Consider the following 26378-nt stretch of genomic DNA (forward strand, 5'->3'; position numbering starts at 1 on the left):
TGTCTTTGTGCATTCATTCTTATGAACCATGGCTAAATACATTCTCTGGGTTATTGTGCTGAAAACGATGCCACCAGCTTGACTCACCAAAATGTCCTATGAGTAGTTACTGAGATGCACAAGCAAAGAATATCCAGGATCCAGGATACTCTGCTGGAATTTTATGACATAAATGCTTCCAATCTCTAGGTCTCTCAAATACTCTGACACACAATCATAATGTCACTGCCAGGACACCTGGGTAGCTCAGTCGGTTAAGCGTCTGACTTTGCTTAGGTTATGATCTCGTGGTTTCTGAGTCTGAGCCCCATCTCAGGCTGGCTGCTGTTAGGGAAGGGCCCACTTGAGATCCTCTGTCCTCCTGTCACTGCCCCTCCCCGACTTGCATGCTCACTCGCTCTCTCTCTCAAAAATAAATAAACATTCAAAAATAAATAAAATGGTCATAATGTCACTGCCTCAAAAAGCTTAATCTTGAGACTATGTTTTGTTTCATGCGATCTTTTGTTTTGGATCTGGTGTCTGGTAAGGGAGGCTCTCCACTATGCTGCAATTATGTTGATGATACTGCAAAAGTGGCATTTCAACATTCAGTGACAGAAGACAAGTTGAGCATTCTTTGAAATCTTCCTTAAGCAGTCTAACAAGAAATTCACCAAGTTATGGGGACTACAAAGGGAATAAAGTATTTGGGGTCATGTGGCATCTAAATACATGAACTTAAAGGGAAATGATATACCCAACCTTGGATGCCAAGTCAACTCAAAAATAGCTTGGAGAACGAGACAGAATTCCAGAGCATCCACAGAACTAACGGAAACTCTCTTGGAGTTCTGAGCTACCTAAGACCAACCAAAAGTCTCTGACTTGGTCCGTCCTATCATTAACCAGAAGCCTACAATTTAATTTGGCAAATGGATGAGTGACTCAAACACAGATTTATTTCAGTCTCTCCTGAGAGGACCTCATCCTTCTGGTAATCTTTCTTTCTTTTTTTTTTTTTTTTTCCTTCTTGGCTATAAAAAAAGTCATAATATTAAATGGGTAGAGGACATCTGTTGTTTTTGCCTGTCTTGCAACCATTCTCCCTTTCTTTGAATCTATTTTTCCCCACTCTTGGTCTTTATGATTTGGGAAAAAACTGAGTAACAACCCTTCTCCCCTCCAGATACAGAGGTGGGAGGCAACCAGGTCCGACCAGTCGGTTTATTTCATGCCCTTGAACTCAATGACAGATTTAGGGGCATGTGACCCAAGCCAAGCCACTATGACTCAGTTCCTGGACTTTTGTTGGAATTATTGAGAAAGAAAAGCTCTTTTTTTACTCAGGCTGGTTAAGCTGTAAACTGGGAGGTGTCATTCTGGATCCGACTGGGGCCAACTCAGAGAATCTGGCCGAGGATGAGTACAGAGCAAGAGAAGGGAGCAAGACTTCATCTTGATGGCGTTGTTTGAACACTTAGATCCAGATGTGCCTGGTGCCGGACACTTCTAAACTTCTCAGTAGTCAATAAATTGACCCTTTTGTTTAAGCTCCTTTTATCTGCATCCCTACCATTTACAAACAAACCTAAATGATACAGCCTGGCCACTTTATTCACAAAAATCTTGTAAATTTGTAGGTATTACCTTAGATAAAAGCCTCAAAAAAAGCCTCAATTTTAGAGAAACTGAAGCCCAGAGAGTTGACCAGCAATTATGGTCAAAGCCGAGGGCCTCTCCACTGACTTCATCTCAGAATACAAGTGCATGTGACCAGACCATGGGGATTATATTTTTTAAAAAACTGGAAAAAATTACCTGTCAAACAGTAAGAATTTGTCAGAAACATTAAAAAATATGTCACTCGGGGATAAAGCTTTTCTCCATCACATGGAGGAATCAGATCCCATTTCTCTCTAGTATCTCCTCTGGGATAGAAGGACTAAACATTCGCACAGGTAGCATAGGTAGCCAATGGGAGACACTACAAAGTTAAAACAGAGGGGGCCCTGAAACTCATCTCCCCATGGAAGAATCTGCATCTGACCACAAGTCCTTCAAAGGCACCAATCAGGATAATGATTTTATTTCTCTGTAAAATAAACAAACTCCACCTCAAATCAAGCTCCTAGATACAGAGAACAGACTCATGGTGGCCAGAGGCAGGTGTTGGGGGGGGGGGGGTGGGTAGGAGAAATGGGTGAAGGAAGTTAAAAAATGTTAGAGAGAGAAAGAGAAAGAAAGAAAGAAAGAAAGAAAGAAAGAAAGAAAGAAAGACAGAAAAAAGAAACACAACTGAATTTTTCCCTACTCTAAAGTAGGAAGACTATCCCTTGATCTAAATAAACTATATGTTAAACCATTTAAACATATTCCCTACTGCTATCCCCATACTCCCTTCCCACTCCCAACACTCCTCTTTGAGGTAGACTGTCAGTTAGAAACTGTTGCTGCCCATTAATTAATATTCTTCAGTTAGACAACTGGATGAATGAGATGTAAGCTAATTGGGCTCATAAATCTCCTAGCTATAAATGTTGATGAAAAACCAATTGGGCAACACTTTGTTCATTCTTGTTTAATTGAGCCTTGAATGTAAGGCTCAGTTGAAGAGGTTTTTGGCAGCCTGGAGATAATACCAAGGGAGGACAAGTTAACTTCACTTGAAGACAGAAGGAAATGTGGACTCGTTTGTTTGTTTGTTAACAAAGATCTTGGCTTCAAAAAAGAGCTTTGTGAGGTTTTAGACTACCAGATCAATGCTATCACACACATCTCTCATGTCCTCTGATGACAATCCCAGTGCTATTTTGCAAATATGCTAAGATGAAAACATTTAAATAAAAAATATACTTATAGAGCTTACTAATTCCATTGACAAAGTCAGTTTCAATGTATGTTTATGTCAGTCTATATAACTAAAATTTTTATGAAAGCCAATGAATATCCATAGGAGCCTATGTCCCTTCATGTCAACTTCTTGAATGACACAAAAGGATAAAAGTATTGTGGGGCAGTTTAGGAGTGTGATTTTTATCATTAGTAATTTTTTAAAGCTTAACAAATACCACTAAATGTCAACCCTTCTCTATGAAAATGTGATTTAGCCTGTCTTATAAAGATATGTGAAACATGACTCCTCAAGATTTTGTAGTCATTTCTCAAACAGTAGCATACCTTTCATGTACTTCTGCTTAAACATCTCATAAATCATATTAAATACAACCACAAAATCCATATGACTTGTCCTGACATTTCCTCACTCAGTGTTTATTTCAGCATAAAGCCACTCCTATATGTTTAGTCATGCCAGGCTAAAGGGATCCTTAAAGTATCACACACAGGGAATCAAGGAATTAGTGGCTTAGCACGTCGATTGAGACAATGCCTTGGCTGGGGTTGGCAGAAGTCTCTTTTTGTGTCACTCATATTCTATTCTCATATTCTCAGCGTATTTCCAAATGCTCTCACCTCTCTACTAACCTGTGCTTTCCACTTTCCTGCTTTTTTTAAGAGAGAGAATACAAACAAGCGAGGGACAGAAGGAGAAAGAGAATCCCAAGCAGGTTCCACGCTCAGAGTGGAGCCCAATGTGGGGCTTGATCCCACAACCCTGGGATCATGACCTGAGCTGAAATCAAGAGTCAGATGCTCAATGGACTGAGCCAAAAAAAAAAAAAAAAAAGCCTGCTTTTTTCAATTAAACAAAATGAATAAGAAATAATCATGGGGAAACCATGATTATTTGTCCAGAAAGAAAATTTTTTAACAATTTTATTACCAATTTTGAAAGGTTAAAAGAATCACTTGGAATTCTCCAGCGTCTTCTAGAGTCTCCCCCAAATAACAAGATATATCTTTTGCACCGATAATACAGTATTTAATCTGATAAATCAGATTAAAGTAATTTTCATTATTTGATCTCATCTTCTGAATATTTTGCAAGCTGATAATAGTCCCTACAAACTTACTTTTTGGGAATCAGCCTTTTGTTGTTGTTCTTCAAACTTTTTTTTTTTATTTTTTTTTATTTTTTAATATATGAAATTTACTGTCAAATTGGTTTCCATACAACACCCAGTGCTCATCCCAAAAGGTGCCCTCCTCAATACCCATCACCCACCCTGCCCTCCCTCCCACCCCCCATCAACCCTCAGTTTGTTCTCAGTTTTTAACAGTCTCTTATGCTTTGGCTCTCTCCCACTCTAACCTCTTTTTTTTTTCCTTCCCCTCCACCATGTTCTTCAAACTTTTAATGAAAATAGGCAGACATTTCTAGTTTTTCAACTTTGAAACAAAGTTCCAAATTTAGATGTTCTTGAGAACAGTAATGCTGAAAAACCTGCCTATGATGGCATAGATCTTAAACCATCTCTTGAATGAGAGTTTATTGTTCACCATTTATCCTCCAAAATAAAGAGAGTCAATCAGTAAGAAAACCATTAAAATCAAAATGAGATCCCCATGGAGTAACACTAAAATAATAACACCATATCATTTTAACGTACGCTAGTCATGGCTATTTGTCTCCTATTGCCAATAGCAGCTTCCATTCTCTGGAGGTTAACGTGGGCAAAGCACTGTCGCAAATGTTTCACGCGGAGTTATCGCCACGTAATCCTCCAGAATGCCACAAGATCAGCACTGTGGTTATACCCATTAACAGATGAGAAAACAATCATTTGGAGAGATTAAATAATCGGCTTCCCTAGCCATTCTGACTCCATACCCTGCATGATCCATCATATAACATTGGCTCCTCAAGAAGAGAGCTCTAGTCTGTTACTTGCATGTTGTCCACAGAGATTTGCACAGAACTAAGTACGTGAGCGCTTGACAAAATCTCCGTGATAGGTGGCACTTACCCTGGAGCGATTCGATGACCACTCTGTAGGCAGTGGCATGGCGATGCACCTGCCACCGGGCACACAAGCTGGTCATTTGAACCTGCTCTGCTTGAAGATTGGTCACACCCAAAAACACTATAATGAAAACAAAGACACCTATGTCACACTACAGACAACGCCACAAATGTCCCCAAGTCTGAAATTAACTTTAACCCAATAACATTATAATTCAAAGTTCCCATAGCCAGTGGTGGGAAATCCATGAACTCACAATAAATTAGTGCACAAAAGATAACTATTTTATTACTTGAGAGAGAAGTTGCAAAACATGTATAAGTATGGTCTGTTTTACACTTGTAAACAAAAAGGGAAATAGTCACAGAAAAAAGACCAGATGTAATGGATGGTGAAATTCTGGTTTTTTATCTGATTTTTAATCTGTCTTTATTCATTTATGTTTTCTAAATATTCCACAATTAATATAATACTTTTATAATAAAAAATCAAATACAATATGCACTTATCAACCATTGAAGGATAGCCTTGGCTTAAATAAAAAGGAAAGCAAAATAGACAAAGGGAAGTCTTACTCAAACAGGAGTTTCATAAGGACCGGCCTTCAAAACATGATTGAAGGGAAATGAACATATTTTTGAAAATGTAAAAATGAAAGATTTAACACAGATAAAAAATTATAAAAATCAAACACAAAGATTCCTATTAATTTTAGAACACTGTGATATACAAAAATGATTCACAGAAAGGTTATTTTGGGAAGCAATAAAAATAGTATTTCTCCAATACAATAAAGGAGTAAGTATCTGGCATTTATCATTTAGACTCAAAAAGAACACAATTAAAAATTAATATGTATATTCTCTAATGACCTCTGACTTTCATCCACATCATTTTCTTACTTTTCCCTCTCTCTTAGCTACCTTTATAATAAAAATAGTTTAAAATTATTTTTCAAAATGGTAAAAAAAAAAAATCTTATCTAATCAAAATTTACATTTTCACATTGTTCTTTTCTGTTAGACCAGAGAGAGAAGACCTCTTTTCCAAAGGCCAAATAAATGAGCCCTGTTGTTCCATAAAAAAAAGGAAATTGTTAATGATTTATGTAACCATACCAAATTTTAAAGAAACCTTAAATTAACTTATTTGCCATTGTATGGGCTTTTATTTTGCTTGGGAGAAAGAGAGAAAACAAATAATAAGCCCATCTAACTTTTCCTTTAAAGACAGAATATAAAACAATTCAATACTCTTAATGTTTTAAAATATATGTGGAATACCCAACACACTTCTTGAAGAAGAGAAGAGGGATGGAACAGAAGAAAGAAAGATGCAAAGAAAGGAAGATAAATGGAAACAAGACAGAGCAGGGAGAAGAGAGGTCAATAAAAAAAATCACAGAGACAGAAAAAGTGGCCCAGACAGAAAGGGTAATTACTCTAGAGGAGGAAATGAAAATCAGCTAGTGAAGGGGAGAGACTGAGTGGGAAAGTGCACAGGGGATTCTAGGGTGCTCCTAAGGAATGGGATTGCTGTAATAGAACAACAGAGGGAAATCACTTGGAGGTTACTGTAATGCCCAGAATGGCATTACTTTACCAGCCAAGTACAAGATCAGAACCATAGACCAAGGCCTTCCTAGATCTGTTGAAGACAGACTATTTCTTTTGAGATTAAATTGATTCTGTAATCTAGCCTTTAAGGTCTTAAGATATTCCATTAAAAAAGGTTCAGGAAGCCTCCTCTAACGAAAAGCCTGGACCTATCTAAAATTTAGGTGGCCAAATAGAGGTGGCTTGGGGTCTGGTTTAATATATGCCTCATTCTTGATTGTTCCATTCATTGATTAATTATTTGGTTAGGGATGACAATGACATATGGGCCAAAGGTGTAAAGCACAATTATTACAATAATAATAATGCTTATTCACTAGTGCTTGCCATATGGCAGATCATTTTTACACATTATTTCTGGAGGCCTCACAATCAGGATATTGTCTTCATTTTAAAGTTGAGAGAACTTGAGCTCAGAGAAGTTTAGTAATCTGCTCAAGGTCACAGCTATTTTTTTTTTCACTTTTATTTTTATTTTATTTTATTTTATTTTATTTTATTTTATTTTATTTATTTATTTTTCAATATATGAAATTTATTGTCAAATTGGTTTCCATACAACACCCAGTGCTCATCCCAAAAGGTGCCCTCCTCATTACCCATCACCCACCCTCCCCTCCCTCCCACCCCCCATCAACCCTCAGTTTGTTCTCTTATGCTTTGGCTCTCTTCCACTCTCACCTCTTTTTTTTTTCCTACCCCTCCCCCATGGGTTTCTGTTAAGTTTCTCAGGATCCACATAAGAGCGAAACCATATGGTATCTGTCTTTCTCTGTATGGCTTATTTCACTTAGCATCACACTCTCCAGTTCCATCCACGTTGCTACAAAAGGCCAGATTTCATTCTTTCTCATTGCCACGTAGTATTCCATTGAAGGTCACAGCTATTAAGTAGCAAATTTAAGGTTTCTACTTTTGATTATACCGTAAGTATCATTCCAGTATCATCTACCTGGGGCAGGTGGAGCTGATAGTACTGAGGATGATGCCAACTAGCAACAGCCACACCATTTTTATTTTTGTCATTTATGTATCATCTTTCGTGTGTATTGAAAATCCTGGTCTTCTGTTTAGAGTAATTATGTGGGTTTTGAAAAGTATTTAAGTAAAAAAATGTAAGTCGGTTTAAAGAAATATATTAAACAGATGGTGTGGCCAACGAGAAGTCCCAGATGGTATGCAGACTGCGTGAAAACCCTTAAAAGGTACAGAAGGAAGTCCTTTTTGTATCTTTTATGGATGGTGTGTGTGTGTGTGTGTGTGTGTGTGTGTTCACATAAGTGGGGAGGGGCAAAGACTTTGAGAAAAGCCAAACTTTGGTCCAACTTTGACTGGCGTTGGCCATGTCGCTACAGACTGGTTGGAAAATTTCACCTAATGTGAAAAATGCCAACAAAGACTTTCCAGAAGGAAATCCTATCCGCCACCATCAAGTATATTTGCATGCCAGGTTCTGACATTCCGCCTGCCAGCCGGGACTCCGAACTACAGCCCTGAGTAAGGAGCACACCTTTCTTTCCATGAAACACCATCCAGAAAGGGCAATGCTGAGGAAAATAAAAAACAACCGCCAAGTTAAAGCAGGGGTTGAGTTACGGTGAAAACAAAGCAGCAAAACCACATGCAGGGGCTGAGGGGATGGGACATCGGTCTTACGTGTTTTCACCACGCCTGTCAGAGCGTCGCTGAAGCCTGAGGCCTGGGAGGCAAATATTTTCACGTTGTAGTCCATTCCGCTGAGGAGGTTTGTGATAAGAATGGTGTTAATGCCAGATCCCACAAACGTCTCCAGTGTTGGGCCAGCAACTAGGGAGAAAGAGTATATTTCAGTTACACCAGAAGATGGAAAAATGGAAACACTCTTGACAGGAATTGTACTTGTCCGACTGTGTTACAGTTGCCCGGATTTACATACAAGATAAACAGCAGAGCTGGGGGTTTGAACCTAGCCCCATGTGGCTCTGGAACTTACATACCTGACTACCATGCTAGGGCTCTTTTTAGGAACCTACTCCTTCTTCTCAAATATAGTTCTTTCCCTAGTGCTTACTCAGAGAAGCGGGTCCACCTCACAATCCACCATAGGCCATACTGTGCGGCCTTCACAGTGGAGCTACTGTCTAGTCATAGGCTTTGGGGCACTTGCCAAACTAAAGAAGCCATTCTCAATTGCCCCGTTGAGACACCCCTTGTCTCCAGGAGGCATGCAAGTGGCAGTAGCAGCAAATTTGTCACAGACGCTATGCTATACCTTGCCACATGGGGGTTCAGCCTATATGTTGCCACTATTAGTTCTATCCCCTCCCCTTAACACTTTTTTAAAGTTTATTTATTTACTTTGAGAGAGAGAGAGAGAAGAGCGCAACAGTATGAGTGGGAGAAGGGCAGAGAAAGAGGGAGAAAGAGAATCCCAAGCAGGCTCTGTGCTGTCGGTGTACAGACCGATGTGGGGCTCGATCCCACAAACCATGAGCTCACACCCTGAGCGAATTCAAGAGTTGGAGGCTCAACCTACTGAGCCACCCAGGCGCCCCTCTCCTAGCATTTTTAAGAACAGACAGATGACACCACTACTATTCCAAGGCCCTTGACCAGTTAGCTTTGTTGAGCCTTTACATTTTTCCCCTCTTTTTCAGCCCAGTGGAGTCTTTAGCATTAAAAACATTCCTTGATAAGTCCTCTACAAACTTATTTATTACCTCCTGCCTTTTCCCATCTGTACTCATTCTTTAAGAGTTTTGAGTTAGTAACAAGTTCCTAAAATACTTCTGACTTTACTTCAGAACCCCCTTCCAACAATGCATTTATATATTTCTGTATGTACATGTTATCTCCATAGAGATTTTCTCAGGAACCAAACTCTCCATTCAAATGACCACATACCACATTCCACTTGATTTAGAGCAAGATGTCTCAGCCTCAGTGCTACTGACATTTTGGGCTGCATAATTCTTAACTCTGGGGCAGCGGGGGGCAGGTACTGTGACTCGTAGGATGCTTAACAGTACCCACCAGATGCCAATAGCAACCTCCTACCCCCCCCCCTCAAGTTGTAGCAACCCAAAACATCTCTGTTGGGAAGCAAAACTCCATCAATTGAGAACCACTGGCTCAACACAAAGCTACTTTCCCTCAGAAAATCTGATAGACATCTACAAAATGGTCCAAGAACAAATCCAGCAACGCTGTGTTACAAATTAACACATGCCTCAGGCCTAAAGAAAAGAAACCAAAAAACTGTGATGGATCCTAAAGAACCAGTCTTAAGCAGGCTAATTCACCCATGGTATATTCTTGCTATTTCACCTTCATGGTTCATAGAGATGTTTGTCCGGAGAAATCGGAGGGGGACGGGTATTTTACTTGTATGGACCTGGATAATAGGACACAATAGAAAAAGCTGAAAAGTGTTACAGAGGCAAGAGCAACAGCTCAGAGGACACATCGAGCCTAATGTGCTCTTTGAGGGCAGAAAGAGTTTTTTAATGGCCCAAGAATACTCTTTATGTTTTCTTCCCAAATAAGTCAACATAAGGAGAGAAGATCTTTCTTATGAATAATCAGAGTATGAAGGCCCAGGTCCAGAAAATGGACAAAATCCCTCTAGTATCTATATTTAGTCTCCTGTTTAAACTTCACAGAAGTGCTAAGTGTCGGGCGCTGATACCGTAACAGGTGAAGTCATTCATGGCCTCATCTCCACAGACGGGTGGATCCAAGGTACAACCGCCCCCGTTTGCACCATTCTCCTGTTTTCAGGATATAAAGATGTAGCAGGTAAGGAGGGAGGGATCTCCTCATCAAGGCAGCTAACGGGCTAATGGAAGAGCCTTTTACTACCATGACCTCAGGGCTTTGAGGAATTTTATACCCCAACACAGCTTCCAAAATGAAGACACTAAGAAGTTGGTAAGTCAACCTTTTCCTACTAATCCAAGAAGTAAGAGGTAGAGGAGGAATTAGAAATTAGAGATTCTAAGTGTTTAGGGTTTATATACCCACTGAGCCACGGAAGCTTCCTACTCCTACCAACTCAAGGTTTCCTTCAGCTGGTTCCTTGTCTGGGATGTGCCTAGGTTAGGTGCATAACAAGTATGTATTCTGCTCATAAACGTGCCCAGTCATTTTTGTTTTGTTTTGTTTTGTTTTTTTTAATATGAAATTTATTGTCAAATTGGTTTCCATACAACACCCAGTGCTCATCACAAAAGGTGCCCTCCTCAATACCCATCACCCACCCTGCCCTCCCTCCCACCCCCCATCAACCCTCAGTTTGTTCTCAGTTTTTAAGAGTCTCTTATGCTTTGGCTCTCTCCCTCTCTAACCTCTTTTTTTTTTCTTTTCTTTTTTTCTTCCCCTCCCCCATGGACTTCTGTTAAGTTTCTCAGGATGCACGTAAGAGTGAAAACACATGGTATCTGTCTTTCTCTGTATGACTTATTTCACTTAGCATCACACTCTCCAGTTCCATCCACATTGCTACAAAAGGCCAGATTTCATTCTTTCTCATTGCCATGTAGTACTCCATTGGGAATATAAACCACAATTTCTTTATCCATTCATCAGTTGATGGACATTTAGGCTCTTTCCATAATTTGGCTATTGTTGAGAGTGCCGCTATAAACATTGGGGTACAAGTGCCCCTATGCATCAGCACTCCTGTATCCCTTCGGTAAATTCCTAGCAGTGCTATTGCTGGGTCATAGAGTAGGTCTATTTTTAATTTTTTGAGGAACCTCCACACTGTTTTCCAGAGCAGCTGCATCAGTTTGCATTCCCACCAACAGTGCAAGAGGGTTCCCATTTCTCCACATCCTCTCCAGCACGTATAGTCTACTGATTTGCTCATTTTAGCCACTCTGACTGGTATGAGATGATATCTGAGTGTGGTTTTGATTTGTATTTCCCTGATGTGGAGTGATGTTGAGCATCTTTTCATGTGCCTGTTGGCCACCTGGATGTCTTCTTTAGAGAAGTGTCTATTCATGTCTTCTGCCCATTTCTTCACTGGATTATTTGTTTTTTGGGTCCCAGTCATTTTTTTGGTGGGGTCATAACTTTAACGTTCTGATAATATCTATCCTAACAATGATCATACAAGGAAAAAAAGGTTTTTTCATAAAAGGTGGGACTCTTCCCACTTCTCAAAACTAAAGATGAAATCAAAGATAGATGGAAAAACAAAACAAAAATAACATCTTAAAATCAATTTTAGGTGCACCTGAGGGGCTCAGTCAGGTAAGCATCTGACTTTTGATTTAGGCTCAGGTCAGGATCTTGCAATCTGTGAAGTCAAGCCCCATGTAGGGGTCTGCACTGACAGCACAGAGACTGCTTGGGATTCTTTCTTTCTCTCTGCCCCTTCCCTCTTCATACGTGTGCTCTCACTTTCTTTTCTCTCAAAATAAATAATAAACTTTAAAACAAAGAAACCATTTTAGGGGCGCCTGGATGGCTCAGTCAGTTAAGCGTCCGACTTCCGCTCAGGTCATGACCTCACTGCTCTTGAGTTCGAGCCCCACCTTGGGCTCTGTGCTGACAGCTCAGAGATTGGAGCCTGCTTTGGATTCTGCGATTCCCTCTCTCTCTCTGCCCCTCCCCCACTCATGCTCTGTCTCTCTCTCTCTGTTTAAATAAACGTTAAAAAAAAATTTTTTTTAAAAGAAACCATTTTAGATGTCTAATCATGGTAACAATATTTTTTTTAAAAGCATTACTTACCACTAACAGGCTTGTAGACAATCCTATAGCCCTTTGCGGGGGAAGACGGGGGATCCCATGTAATGCGCAACCTGTTATACCATTCTTCTGAGACCCGGAAGTTTTGGGGACCAGAGGGTGGCACTGAGCGGAGAAAAGGAAAAACAGCGATTTGGTGTGGTTTCTAGTTTTACAAACTACGCTGTTAACAAAATCTAAGCTATCTTCCCATAACGTTAAAGTATTTACAAGTAAAAATGCATTATAACACACAGTGAGAATCTTTGGAAAGTCTATGGTTGTTTTAAAAATGGAATGTACAGGAAATTACTGCTCTTCTGGTGAAACACATTCATCTGAAGATCAGTTGTCCATTCACGGTTGTTCCGGTTCCTTTTTCTTTAGCTTATTTTGAGTAAAGCTGGATTGAATCGTGTTGATCAAAAATTTCTGTCTACACACCATGTTCCACTATCAAAGTATATTTGTACAGCAATATCGAGGGGGTTCACACCATGGTACCGATGGGAATTCTAGGAGGTTAGATTCTGGTAATTTTTTCTTTCTTTCATCTTCATGTTGCCTATATTGTTTGAAATTTTATATTATTGTTCACCTATTTTCTATCACAACATTAAGCCATTTATATAGAGAACCTTTGTAAACCATTGTGCATACTGATATATATTATCGTTACCACTTTTGTTATTGTTGATAGAATGTAGTTGTGCTGACCTCTGTTTAAAATAAAGAGACCATCCACTAACACTTCAAAGTAATGTTACTACATAGATTTTGTTACATGTGGTGGTATCTCTGCAATGAGATTTAAGTCATATTTCTAGAGTAAAAGTCTTTAAATGGGTTTTGTGTAAGTGTATATATATATTTGTTTATCATGGAAGCCTTTTACATATTATGCTAATTTCTAACATGTGAAAGTTAAAAGGAGATCTTTAAGCCCAGGTCAGCAGTAGTTAGATGGAGCCCCTCGGCCTCCCCATCACCCCCTTTCCTCCCTTTCCTACCTCTCCCCACAGCGACAGGGTTTATGGTAACTTTATGGAACATTAGACAGTTAAAAACAATCCCAAACCAACTCAGCAGAGCAGAATTCACTATGCTTATTTGAAACCATTCTTGGGGCACCTGGGTGGCTCAGCCAGTTAAGCATCTGACTTTTGATTTCAGCTCAGGTCATGATCTCGCGGTTCCTGTGACCCCACATCAGGCTCTGTGCTTGGTGGTGGAGAGCCTGCTTGGGATTCTCCCTCCCTGCCCCTTCCCTGCTCTTGCTCTCTCTCTCTCTCCCACTCTCTCTCTCTCTCTCTAAATAAAGGAACTTTAAAAAAAGTGTTTAAAAAACTAAATAAAAATAAAACATTCTTGCTTGCTTTTTCTTTTTCTCCTAATAACCCGGATTTGAGACAAACAAAAGCATACGGTATAGGTGCTCCATACTATCTACTACTGGACTTTCTTCTTTAATTGCTGTTTAAGTCTTTGGTTCCCAAATATTTGTGTAGCAGCAAAATACCAAAATATGCTCAAAGTATGAATGCGCAGATCAAGTCAAGATCAAGATGCCAGCATCCTGGTAAGAGTGGAAGAAAGGCTCAGTGTTCTCCCACTGCTCTGCTCTTCCCCCCCTTTTCCTCCCTCCTTCCACATGACCCCAGAGGAAATAACTGCAGCAGCTCCCGGGGCTCCTAATACTCTGGATGATCTGTAACAAAATGTGTAAGTTTGGTGGGAGTCTGGGTGGGGGCACTCACAGCATGGGCACCAGGAACAGGGAGAGGTGCCAGCACTGTTAACTAAGGAAATAATACCCACTTTCTCAGCAGAGCAGAGTCAGGACTTGGGGCTGCAGCTACGGAAATTTAATGACGTGTACACTTACTTGAAAATTCCACACTTAAGTGCCCAGGTACAGAATTCATTCAGCCCTTGCCACCATTCTGTTCCTAATCGCACATGACTGTTTGGTAATTGTGGTAGACGAAAGATGGGTGCAGGTTTTTAACCCTCCTCGCATTGAGCGGTGGAGGCTATGGCCCTCCCTTTAAATCTGGGTGGGTTCTATGACCCCCTCACCCAACAGACTATAGCAGAAATGACACCATCCCAGTTTCAAGCATAGCCCTTAAGTGTCCTGACAGTTTCCGCTTTCCACCTCCTGGAACTCTTGTCTTCGAAACAAGTATTCATGTCCGAAGTACGACTATCCCGCTGGAGAGAGCACATGGAGAGGCCCCGACCCGACATGGAGAGAGACAGGATCAGCTGAGTCCAGCCTTCCAGGAGTCCCCACCAACATGCCAGACATGTGGGTAAAGTTGTCTTGGATGCCCTAGACCAACCCACTTGCCAGGTGACCTTAATCCATACCCTGTGGGGCAGAAGAATCTCCCAACAAGCCCTGCCTAATTTCCTGACCTATAAAATCATGCAATATAATAAAATAGCTCCCACTTTAAGCCACTAGGTTCTGAGGTGGTTCATGCAAGTACAGATAACCGCACGGTAAAGACTGTGGTGCTTTGACCAAGCGTTTGCTCCTTGGTGTGTGCTCCTCGCTTGATCATCAGGGCCAATTCGCCCCAAACATTGAGTGGTGCCCCCTCTGTGCCACACAGTACCGGAGGAGCTTTGCATGGAGAGGCAAACAGTACGGATGAGGTCCTGGGCTCTCGTGATGCTGCTCTCCAAGGAAGGGAGACAGACAATGAACAAATACATGAGTACATAAGAAAATATCAGATGGTAGTTAGTGCCGTAACATGATAAGACAACAACAACAACAATAACACAACAACCAAAAAACAGGTTGATAGCACAGAGATTGGGAGCTATTTTGCATGGAGTGGTTGGCAAAGTCTGAGGAGGCGGCTTTGAGCTGCAGCCAAAATGACAAGAAAAAGCTAGAAAGGCAAATATCTAGGAAGGATATTCCATATGGAAGGAACAGCGAGTACATCAGTCCTAAGACAGGGACAAGCTTAAATGTGAAGAGCAGGAAAGGAAGGATGGCTGGGGCACCTGTTAGCGGGTGAGATTAAGGAAATCGGCAGGGTCCAGGTCTTAGAGGGCCTTGTAGGGCTATGGGAGGGATGTTGGGTTTTATCCTGAGCACAGTGGGAAGCCACTGGGAGACTTGAAACAGGCCTGACACGAGATCATTTATATTTTCAGAAGCTTCTTGGGCTGCAGGGAGGAGAATAGAGGATTCAAGAGTGTCAGCAGGAAGCCTCCCGAGGAGGCTGGTGCACTCATTTTAGTGACGGAGAGTGAGGCGTAGATCAGGGCGGAGCAGACAGACGAAGACAAAGAGGGCTGGTCTGCAGAACACATTTTGGGTAATCAGCAGGACTTGTGATGAATCAGATGCTGCTGAGGAAGACATAGTTTTTTCTTAAGTCTTAGCTTTTATGCAGAAGAAAACGTAAGCCCAGAGCAGCTAGTTCACCTTGCTCAAAGCCACACAGCTTCCCTGGATTCAGACACAGATTTCCCGTCTCCCGATCTCTTTTGCTCTTCTCACTACACTACACCGTGGCTTTCAAGGCACATTGCAGGGGGTGAGCATTTTCAATTAATTGGCCAGCTAGTATGCACAGGGAAAAAGCTTCACTCACAGGTTTTTCCAGGGGCAGAGACGCTGACGCCTTCTCCATCATCATAGATGGGAGTCACCGTGACTTTGTACTCGGTATTGGGAAGCAGAGGCTTCAGAAGGAGATTGTTCTGGCTTCCAGCCACCATCACCTGAACGGAAAAGCAAAGGAGGATGGTCTTAATTAAGACCTTTGTTCCTGTTGGTCAACCAATGGAGCAGGACTACTACGGGGGACTTTGAAATCATCAGAAGCAAGGCGATGCACTTGGACAGTGAAATAGGACAGAAAAATAGGCATCCATGCAAAATCATCTCTCCCTGAAATTCCCCTCACAGCAGCCCTCAGCTTTGAACCTCTAATGCAGGTTTAACTTTGAAGTGTGTAGGTTCTGAGGAATAGTCTGCTCACAGCTTTTCAGCTTTTGCAAAGTATTCAGGAGTGAGAATAATCATTGCTTTGGAAAACGGGTGTTTATAGCTTAGGAGTGTCCATTCTCTAACACAGCCTGCTTATGATTTTTTATTCTACTTAAGTATCCTCTTGAAAATTCAGCCTTCCGTTCTTTATCCTTTCAGAGATAATCTACTCCCAGCATCTTAGAAAAGACTGCAAGCCAGCCAAGAACGACAGATTAACCACAGATTAAATCCAAGTTTTCCAGAGAGAAACAGATTTACCACTACCACTAAAAAATGTGGCAGCTTAGTTTTTTTTTTTTTTTTTTGGAAAGGAGAGGTCTTCCTCAGTCTAAAATCACCATCACTCTACCTCTCAAGGCTGCACAAACTGAAATGCAGTGGTGAGGTCCACACCATGGCATAATGTGCCATGTGTCTCCACGGTGCAAATTCTGTAATCCCTCAAAGAACATATGGACTAGGGAAGCCACATGTTCTCAATGTTAAAACCACAAAACTTTCTGCCTCTGCTTCAGCAGTCAGATGCTGGCACACCTCTGGGCCATTTAAGGAATTTAATCATGGCTGGAAAAATGCTAAGTAAGATCTAAGCACTGACTCAAACACGTTTAAAGGAGTCACAAGACTGGGACAGCTGGAGATGCTTTTTGATTCAAGGGCTGGATAAAATGCCAGCAGGCAAAGGGCTGTGCTGTCTACTTCTGGATCAGGGAAGAGACCTATAAATCATGGAATAAGCCCTCGGAAGCCTCGAGTTGAACCCAGAAGCAGCTGTTGCTAAGATACTGCTAAGCTCTAGAAGCAATTTTCTAAACGATATTGTTAAAAAGGAAGTCTGAATCAGGTGATTTACATTGAAATAGTATGATTTTACTCCTTATATGAAAGGGACATTGAAACACACTAGGGGGCGTGTTGATGTGGACCTGGGAGGGAGGTTTTTTAAAAAGAGCTCTGCTTTATAATAAATTCGATAACCAGGGCATTAAAGACAGGTAAAGGAAGAACAGTGGTTGCCCTGACTTGCATTACCCTGTCAATGTAGCTTCTTTCAGGGCACTGACTGTAAATGTAACTCCTTCGGAGTACAGAGCCGGGCATTCGGTCCAGGCTGTCTGTTTAGCAAACCACCCATGTTGATACTCCTTCAATAAGGTCATCATCACTCAAGCTGAGAAATACATGGGCTTGGAACCTATCACATCTAGACTGTGGAATTCTGAAAAGTGGTAGGGCCATTTTGGAGGAATCCCTCAGCTCGCCAGGAAATAGTTGCTATGGCTTATAGTGACAGCCATCATTTACCTAGCAATTATTATGCACCAGGTGCTACCCTAAGAATTTTAATACAGTAAGTCACTTACTCTTCACCACAACCCTTTCAGGTAAGGAGGAACATTACATTAATTTTACATATGGGGAAACTGAGGCCCACAGCTTGTGAGCAAAGAAGCCATATGGAAATCCTGGATATCTGGTCTGAGCCTTGCTTTAAAGGCTGCACTCTGTTCAGTGTGGCTACACCGCTTGAACCTTTTTACCCTAATGATATTCAGTTCCAAGAATAAAATGTAAATCTCCTCTTGGGAATGCAAAGTTCCTTCTACTTGGCTTCTGCTTGTTTGCACAAAGCAGGGTAAAGATGGGCTCTTACTAAAAACACATGCCATAGATCATTGCAGATGGTGGTTTTGTTTATAAAACAATTCTGTAAAAGATGCTTATGGTTAAATGAGATGCAAATCTAACCCGTGAACTTTCACGTTTTAAGTTTTTTATTTTAGAAATGGAACTTCATGTCTGGCTCCATATTGCCCAAAGCTGTCAGAGCAGCCTGGATCCCATCAGTAGAAATAGGGTTCCCTGCATCTCATTGTGGTCCCATGTTATAAAGTTCTGTGTCTAAATAGTGATTCTCATTCTATCTGCAGTAGAGAACTAGGTAGTGTTGGTGTTGCTGTTTTAATTCCAAAGTATTGAAGACTAATATTTTTATAAAATACAATAAAACAAAATTGCTAGAAAAAAATGATTATGTTATTGGATGCTGCACAATGCCAAGTTGCTGTAAATGTTTCTAAAAGCTTAATTTTAAGAACTAAACTTGTCTTATAGGAGACAGAGCCACACTCTGAGCATACGTGTTCTGGAACATTTCTTGCAACTCAGAACTCAGGTCATGGTTATGGATGCTGACATGTGGGCTCTAGAAAAGTCTGAAATCCTGATCAGCCTTTCACAAATAAAGAAATGTGAGACTTCCAGACCCCGACAACAAACTCAGGGCAAAGTCATTGCCACTCCTCTGTATTTCAGAGCAGAGTTAGAAGTCAATCCTTACGAAATACTGGACAGGTAGCTTTACTTTCTAATAGCTCAAAATCTTTTCATTGGAAAGACTTGGTAGATTGGATTGTGCGGAGAAAATATATTAATACTTCACTTACTCAACTGGAAAAATAAGTTGAATTCTTCTTGTTTTGCATGTACTGAAGCTTTACTTTGGTTTACAAATGTTATATACACCAACCATTCTCTCATTTGATCCATCATTTCCTAAAACAAATCTAATTAGCTTTTATAGTTAAGGGAAATTTGGAAAGATGATAAGAGGCATTCTCTCATCTGGACATATCTCCTTTCTCACTTTTATAATGGGCTTTGGCTATCTTCTTTTCCCTGACATGCATTATTATTTCAAGATATTCATTTGGTAGGAGTTCAAGGCCCTTGGATTTTGATAGAGATCTGTAGCTGTCTGCCTTACTTTTGTTTTATAATCTAAATCTAGATGCACCCACTTTCTGTCTCCAATAATAATACACTTATGTAGAAGTAACAGTTCCTAAAACACTGAGATATAAATTCTCAATTAATCCTCAACTGGGTCCCTGAAAATATGCTTGTAAATTAAGTGTGCACAAATCCAATTTGACTGGAAGGGGGCATGATATTTAAAGAATTCTACAGTACTTTCTTCTGTTTAGCAAAAACATTTCTATGCAGTAAATAATCACCATCAAATTTATCAATATTTTTCATTTTTATGAAGGGTTTGCTTAACTGGGGCACATGGGTGTCAGACTTTTGATCTTTTTTTTTTTTTCCCTGCATGTAGGTGTCCAAGTGTTTCAAAATAAACAGTGTGAAATGAAAGAAACTAGCAAAGGGAAAATTATCTAGAGACAACCCAAACTAAATATTATTATTATTTTACCTTGCATAGCTTACAAGTGCATTCATGAGATTAAATTGTTACTCTTTCCAAATTAGCAAGAATAATTTAGCAAGATGTTTAATGTGTTTCTTGGAAAGAGTAGAAACAAAAAATAAAAAATAAAACTTTTATTCTGGGAAGTTTTTAAGGATCTCATTTTTAGGAACTAAATTGAAATATGGGACAGTGACAGGGAAAATAAAACATCTAAATTATGTCCTTAGTTCCCATTGTTAGGTACAATTTTATTTTGAATTTTTCAATCATGGGTCATTTGAAATGTATGATCTGAGTGAATTTATAACACAATTTATTTTAAGTGTCCATTAACTTTCTAAAAGTCCTCCCAGACCAATTTCATGGACCTTCTGGCTATTCACACTGGATGTTTCTATTCTCAGGGTTATCACCGTGTTCTGTAGTAATTCCTCTATCAGCCTGAAATTAAGTACTTTGCTGAGAGAATTTGGGCTCAAATAATTGTTTATGTAAGCACATAAATAATTTTCCATCAAAGGCTTTATAAGTAAGGAGGAGGAAGAAAGGACAATAATGTTATTCTTGAGCAATAATGAATTTGGAGACACCTTTCCTAGAGTGTCTCAAATAATGCACCAGAGGGCAAGAAATGCAAGTAATGAGGCTAACTAAAGCATATTCCATGATGAAAAAGAAAAAACTCATTTCAATGAAAATTGGAGTTATCTGGTCTGATAGGAAGCATGTCTAGGAAACAATTTTCAGGTTCTTGAGTAAAAGGAATGATATGGTATAAATTAAGAAAATACAGGGGTCGCGTGGGTGGCTCATTCGGTTAAGACTCTGACTTCAGCTCAGGTCACGATCTCATGGTTCATGAGTTCAAGCACCAGGTAGGGCTCTGTGCTGACAGGTCAGAGTCTGGAGCCTGCTTTGAATTCTGTTCCCTCTCTCTCTGCCCTTCCCCCACTCATGCTCACTTGCTCTCTCTCTCTGTCTCAAAAATAAATAAAATATATATAAATAAAGAAAATACAGGAAGGCCATGACTAAAAGTGTACCCAGATTTCTAATACAGATAAACAAATTAGATGAAACAAAGAAAACTCAGCATATAAAAATCCAAATCCCCTAAGGGAGATATTCATATTTAAGAATAAGTTAGTAATTACTATAAAGCTGTTCAAAATGAGTTGATGTCAGTGAAAAATGTAAATATGTGTTAATGGAAGCTATTTTATTAGGAACATTTCAAACACATAAAGATGACCTTTCATGCATGTTTTGCTTAGAAACTTATAATCATATTCCCAAGAGCAGGAGTTAAAAATATATATATATATATATATATTTAATTAAATATATATATTTAATGTATATATAAAGCTTATTTATTTATTTACTTGTTTGTTTGTTTATTATATATGGTTGATCTTGAACAACATGGGCGTTATGGCTGGAGACCCTTCTGCACAGTCCAAAATCGATGTATAACCTTTGATTCCCCCAAAACATAACTACCAATAGCCTTCTGTTAACCAGAAGCCTTATCAATAACATAAACAATTAACACATACATATGTTATATATGTACGTATGTTATATATATATATGTATATATATATGTTATATATGTATATATATATGTTATATATATATTACATATGCATACATACTGTATTCTTGCTATAAAGTACGCTAGAGAAAATAAAATGTTATTAAGAAAATCACAAGGAATTCAATCCCCGCATCGGCTAGCACTGACACTTTAGAGCCTGCTTGGGATTCTCTCTCCCCCTGTCTCTCTGCACCACAACCCCCACCCCCCCAGCTCACTCGTGCACACCTGTACATGCACGCACGCACTCTCTCTGAAAATAAATAAACTGAAAAAAAATTTTTTTAAGAAAATCAGAAAGAAGAGAAAATACACACACAGTACTGTATTTATCAAAAAAATCCACATGTAAATGGGTCTGTGCAGTTCAAGCCGTGTTGTTCAAGGGTGAACCATATTTGTACATAGAGACAAGTGTGCAATGGACTCAGCTTCGGTGCTCTAACGAGCCATCAAGGCCACAGAAGCAGCACAGGAAACGAGGTTCAGAAGCTTTATCTGTTTGAAGTAAGTTGCATGTGGATCAAGTTTCAGAGATGGAAAGGTCATCAAGAAACCAGTAAAGTTTGGATTAACAGAAAACATTAGTTTCTGGAGACGGTAGAGTCACCAAGAAATAAATGAGCAGAAAAGCTTGCACTGATCTCTGGAAATAGCCTTGTTAGGTCTGTTAATCGGGAAATTGTGCAGTTTCCAGCCAGCTGTTTGAATACAGACCGTTCCTACCACTTCTTCCGCGTGGTCCCCTTGAGCAGTCAGGTAGGTCACCCTGAACTGCTGCACACTGCTGTCTGAAATGTCCCATTTTACCCGCAGGCTAGAAGTGGTTTCATCATCTACAACCAGGTTTCTGATTCCTGTCCGGAAAACTGGAATAAGCACAACCAAGGATTAAAGAACTTTTAACTCATCATATTCAAAAATGAGCTCCAGAGACAATTGGTGGGCATGGCAACAAATATCACTGAATGTATTTCTCTAATGTAGAGCCATATGAAGAACAACTCAGCTTTAGTGGTTAATGGGGGGCCATCATACTTCCTGTTAGCAAATAGAAATGAGTTTGGGAACACCCGGGTGGCTCAGTTAAGTATCTGACTTTGGCTCAGGTCATGATCTTGCAGTTCATGAGTTTGAGCCCCATGTTGGGCTCTATCCTGATAGCTCAGAGCCTGGACCCTGCCTCAGATTCTCTCTCTCTTTCTCTCTCTGCCCCTCCCCTGCTCATGCTCTGTCTCTCTCTCTCTCTCAAAAATAAATAAACGTTAAAAAAAAAGAGAAATTAGTTTGAAAGATGCTTACAAGGTGAGACTATGGACCCCTCAAAACTATCAGCTCTGTATATAGCCAGTAAAGGGAACAGGGGAGAAACCCTTAGACTAGGGAAGCCTACAGGGCGGCATGCCCTCTCACCATTCCACTGGAGAAGCAGAAATGGGGGGGGCAGACATGGTCAGCCTCAGTGTACGATTCGCCATCCAACATACATCCTATTCCCCTGTTCCCCCATTTCTATTTCAACGCTCATCACTCAAAGCATGCATCTCTCACCATGGCTGCCTCTATCCACTCAGCCCACGTGGACATTATCCATTCTCTGATATCTGACCCAACTCCTTCACCTGTGCTCTCTGACACATTCTTTCTCATCTGCCAAGATGCCGGCTCCCTCATTTATCCCATCTGACTTCCTGTCATTCTATCCAGCTCCAGTGACTCTTTCTTCTCTTCATTCATTTATTCATCCAGCTTATTCATTGAGCTTTTCCCGTAAACATTCATTGAGCTTTTCTTGTATGTCAGATCATGTTAGGCCTTAGGATACACAGTGATTAACACTTGATAAAAATATTAAAAATGTCACAGAAGAGGCAGGACAGGTAGCAGGAAAAATTGGGGGAGGGTATCAGGCAGTGGGAATGGGAGACAGGAAATGGGTGTCATTCTGGATGGCAGCAGGAAATGGGAGAGCTTGAAAAATATGGTAGAGTCCAAGAAGAAAAGCAGAAGGATCTTGGATGTTATGGAAAGAGACTGTGGGGCACTGTGATAAAGAAGGGCTCAATAAAGATTAACTGGAACATGAATGAATCCGTGAATGAATGAATGGGCAATGGAGAGCCACTGAAGGGTTTTAGGTAGGGAAATAAATGGTATAACTGAACTTGTGTTTTACTTAGTTGACTTTGACAGCTAGTTGAAAGGTGTATTATAAAGGCAGGGGGAAAGTTAAGCTGAAGGAGAAAACAGCAGAGGTAGGAAGCCCATTAGACCAGCCAGGTCTCTGTTACTCACAGAAATGCAAGGAGGCCATGATGTGAGTGATTCTCAACAGACAGAAATACAAGTCACTGAGATCAAGAGAAGGGAGAAACTCTTGGGGCTTGTTGTGCTAACATCCTCTGAAAGACTAAATAGGAACCCAAAACAAAGATGGAAAATATAGAGAGATGTAACAATGAGGTGAGAAGACTCATTGGCATTTAGAGCTAAGAAGATGTTCAGAGGTTCTGAGGGGGTAAAATTTGAACTGGAATACCAAAAAAATGATAATAATATAAACATATAATATTATATCATATCATATCAATAAAACTGGGATAACGTAACTTCTAATCAAACTTTTCTCATGGGGAAATGGACTTCTATTTCTCCTTACCTGTCGTCACAGGTCTGGTGGGGATGATGGTCGTAGCTGGTTCTGTCCAAATACTGTCAACTAAAAAAATACTCATTACTTTAAAATTCTGTAATAATACCAACTACACATTTTTTATAGCATTTTATAATTTTTGAGGAAAATTTCACCTATATTATCTCACTTGCTTCTTCCCTCCACCTTGACGATGGTTGCAAGCATGAAGACATGAGCTGTAAATAAGGCAGACATGATACCTATTCTGCTGCTAAGGAAACTAAAACCCAAAGAAATAACATTTCTAATCACAGACACCAGCCTTCATATAAACATCTGAATTACACATATAAAACTGTGAAACCTCCCAGTTACTGTGAAATGGGGCATAACCATGGTAATTAAGGGGAGATAAACAGTGCTGAAGATCACCTTGGGGAAGGGCTTTCAAACAAGACCACCAAGAAGGAAAATAAGCACGTTTTCTATTTCTTGTATTCACCCTGGACAACCAGTGGAACGGAGCAGTTGTGTGGTTCTCCGCCCAGAGCCCCTCTTTGGGGTCAACGCACTCATCACCAGCTTCTGAAATACTGGCTGCCAACGGCTCAGAGCTCTGGGAACTGCCTCGTCTGAGGTCACAGGCTCTGTCAGGGGATGGCCTATCTCCAGTGACTGGGGACGTAGGGGCACAAAGGCTCACCGCCTTTGACTCAGTTTGGACAACTCGGGAGGGTCATCCCAGGTCCAGAAGTCCCAATAGAATTAGCCAAATGCTCAGTTTTAGCTTCTCCCTGTGCCTCATCCTGCCACCCTTACTTCCTTACAGATGTACCTCTCAATTACACTCTCCAATTAACCTTCTGGATGCAATTTGCTGTTTCAGAATCTGATTCCAGGGAACCCAATCAAAGAAAATTTAATATGTGGTTAATACCTCATATTTAAAAAATGAAGGGATGAATGAATCAGTAAGTGCATTTCATACAAGATTCTTGGAACCAAGATTGACTCGGGAAATTCCAAAAGCTCTTGGACATGCTTGCCCTAGGTTTATTCATTCACTCATTTATTCATTTATAAATTATTTTACCCATCCCTCCATCCATTCAATAAGTGTTTATTACACAGTCAAAATTTCACAAGTACTGTGCTCGGTACTGGGGACATAATGGTGAACAAGACAGATATGGCCTCTGCTTTTACGGTGATAATAGCCAAGATTCTATGCTTCATGTATCAGTTTCACGAAAAGTGGAGACACAGGAAGAATTCTGCGGGACACAGAGAAATGGAAGCCTCTGTAGCCCTGGATGAGGTGGATGGGAAGGGAACCTCGGAGGAGGGAGGGTATGAGAATTGATGAAGTCCATCTCAGCCAGACCGAGACTTACGCGTGGTCCCTACAGCGGTCACCACCTCACTCTCGCTTCCATCATCCAGTACAGCCAACAACGAGACTTCATATTCAGTGCCGGGCTCCAGGCCTTCAATAACATGTGAGTCTTGGTCTTCTTTTAGGACGACCTGGAAAGCATTTGGCGCTCAGTAACTGGATTTACTTGAAAAACAGAGGTGAAATTTAAGAAAAAATAATAAAAAGGAAAAATGTCATCCTAAACAGAAGCAAGATACAACTGAGCATAAAGAACTCCAGGGTCATTGAATTCAATTTTAAAGTCAAACCAGAGACTTCATTCCTTTCCATTCCCTCAACAAATAAGGTATTAGTATTGTAAAAGTGCCATTTTGAAGTTTTATTCACATTTATGAAAGTCAAAGAATGTGAAAAATATATAAAATACAGACAAGCCATTTTAATCTTAGAAATGCCATTTTAATCTTACAAAAATCATATAATTTGACATTTCTAAAACTCGATGCCAGGCAAAATGTTAATTACTTCTGGGATTCTCAATCTCTTTTAAAGTGGAGACCACCTCAAATGCAGCAGTGGTATTCACTTCCAGAGAAAATGCTCCGGATTACTTTTCAGTCTGTTTCAGACAACTCACTTCTTCGGTGTTCCCTCCATAGACTGGAATCCACATCAACTTGTGTTGCCCTTCATCAGCTGAGAGGGGATGCCAGGTCACTCTGAAACTATCTGTCGTCACCTCATCAATTTCCAAGTATTGCTGGGCTGGAACTTCCTCTGTGAGCCAAGGAAGGACACTTTGTCAGGGAATAGAGAAGGCAGGAAAGCCAAACTCAAGCAGCTCCCGGGACCGCAAGAAGCAAAGAGTCTCTGAAGAACCTCTAGCATTAGGAAAGCACATGGGAGCCCAGAAAGCATCGCCCATCAGTCCGGTGTGGCCTTAAGTTTCTTTTGCCAGCATTTACCCACAGTATAATTAGGAAGACCATGGACACAGCACATTTTTTAAGTCTTCCACTAATTTCCAGAACTCTTAGATTCTCTATTTGGTTCTTTTCACTAACTGTAAAAAAAATAGTAAGAGTGCTGTATTCATTATTTTACAAAAACACTATTTTCTTAATATGTTGATGAAATTAACAAATTGGTGCCCCTGAGGCCGGAGATATGCCCCTTTTAGTTTTATTTGCTTTTGTGCCTAACTCATGCACTAGTGATAAATTAAAGAAGAACCTTCATCCTTTTAATCTTGTATATATGGGTGTCATCGGAAGTGAAAAATGATTTATCAGACCTTCCACAGTTTCACACTTCTGGGATGTACGGCTAGAGCACAGCATCCAACCATTATC

The 26378-nt window shown here is 40.3% G+C and overlaps 1 protein-coding gene across 5 annotated transcripts in view; it reads right to left on the reverse strand.

Moving 5' to 3' along the window:
- Positions 1 to 26378, reverse strand: part of COL14A1 (collagen type XIV alpha 1 chain) — a 211034-nt gene that overhangs the window by 104612 nt on the left and 80044 nt on the right. For all 5 annotated transcript variants that reach the window (XM_049632956.1, XM_049632953.1, XM_049632952.1 and 2 more), the window contains exons 16-23: positions 25664 to 25803; positions 25043 to 25175; positions 23673 to 23732; positions 21731 to 21882; positions 15799 to 15928; positions 12182 to 12304; positions 8117 to 8266; positions 4848 to 4964 (exon numbers count right to left, since the gene is read on the reverse strand). In XM_049632956.1, coding sequence (XP_049488913.1) covers positions 4848 to 4964; positions 8117 to 8266; positions 12182 to 12304; positions 15799 to 15928; positions 21731 to 21882; positions 23673 to 23732; positions 25043 to 25175; positions 25664 to 25803 — 1005 coding nt within the window. The remainder of the gene's footprint in view (positions 1 to 4847; positions 4965 to 8116; positions 8267 to 12181; positions 12305 to 15798; positions 15929 to 21730; positions 21883 to 23672; positions 23733 to 25042; positions 25176 to 25663; positions 25804 to 26378) is intronic.

Source organism: Panthera uncia, chromosome F2 (genome assembly GCF_023721935.1).
Source record: "Panthera uncia isolate 11264 chromosome F2, Puncia_PCG_1.0, whole genome shotgun sequence".
Lineage (NCBI taxonomy): Eukaryota > Metazoa > Chordata > Mammalia > Carnivora > Felidae > Panthera > Panthera uncia.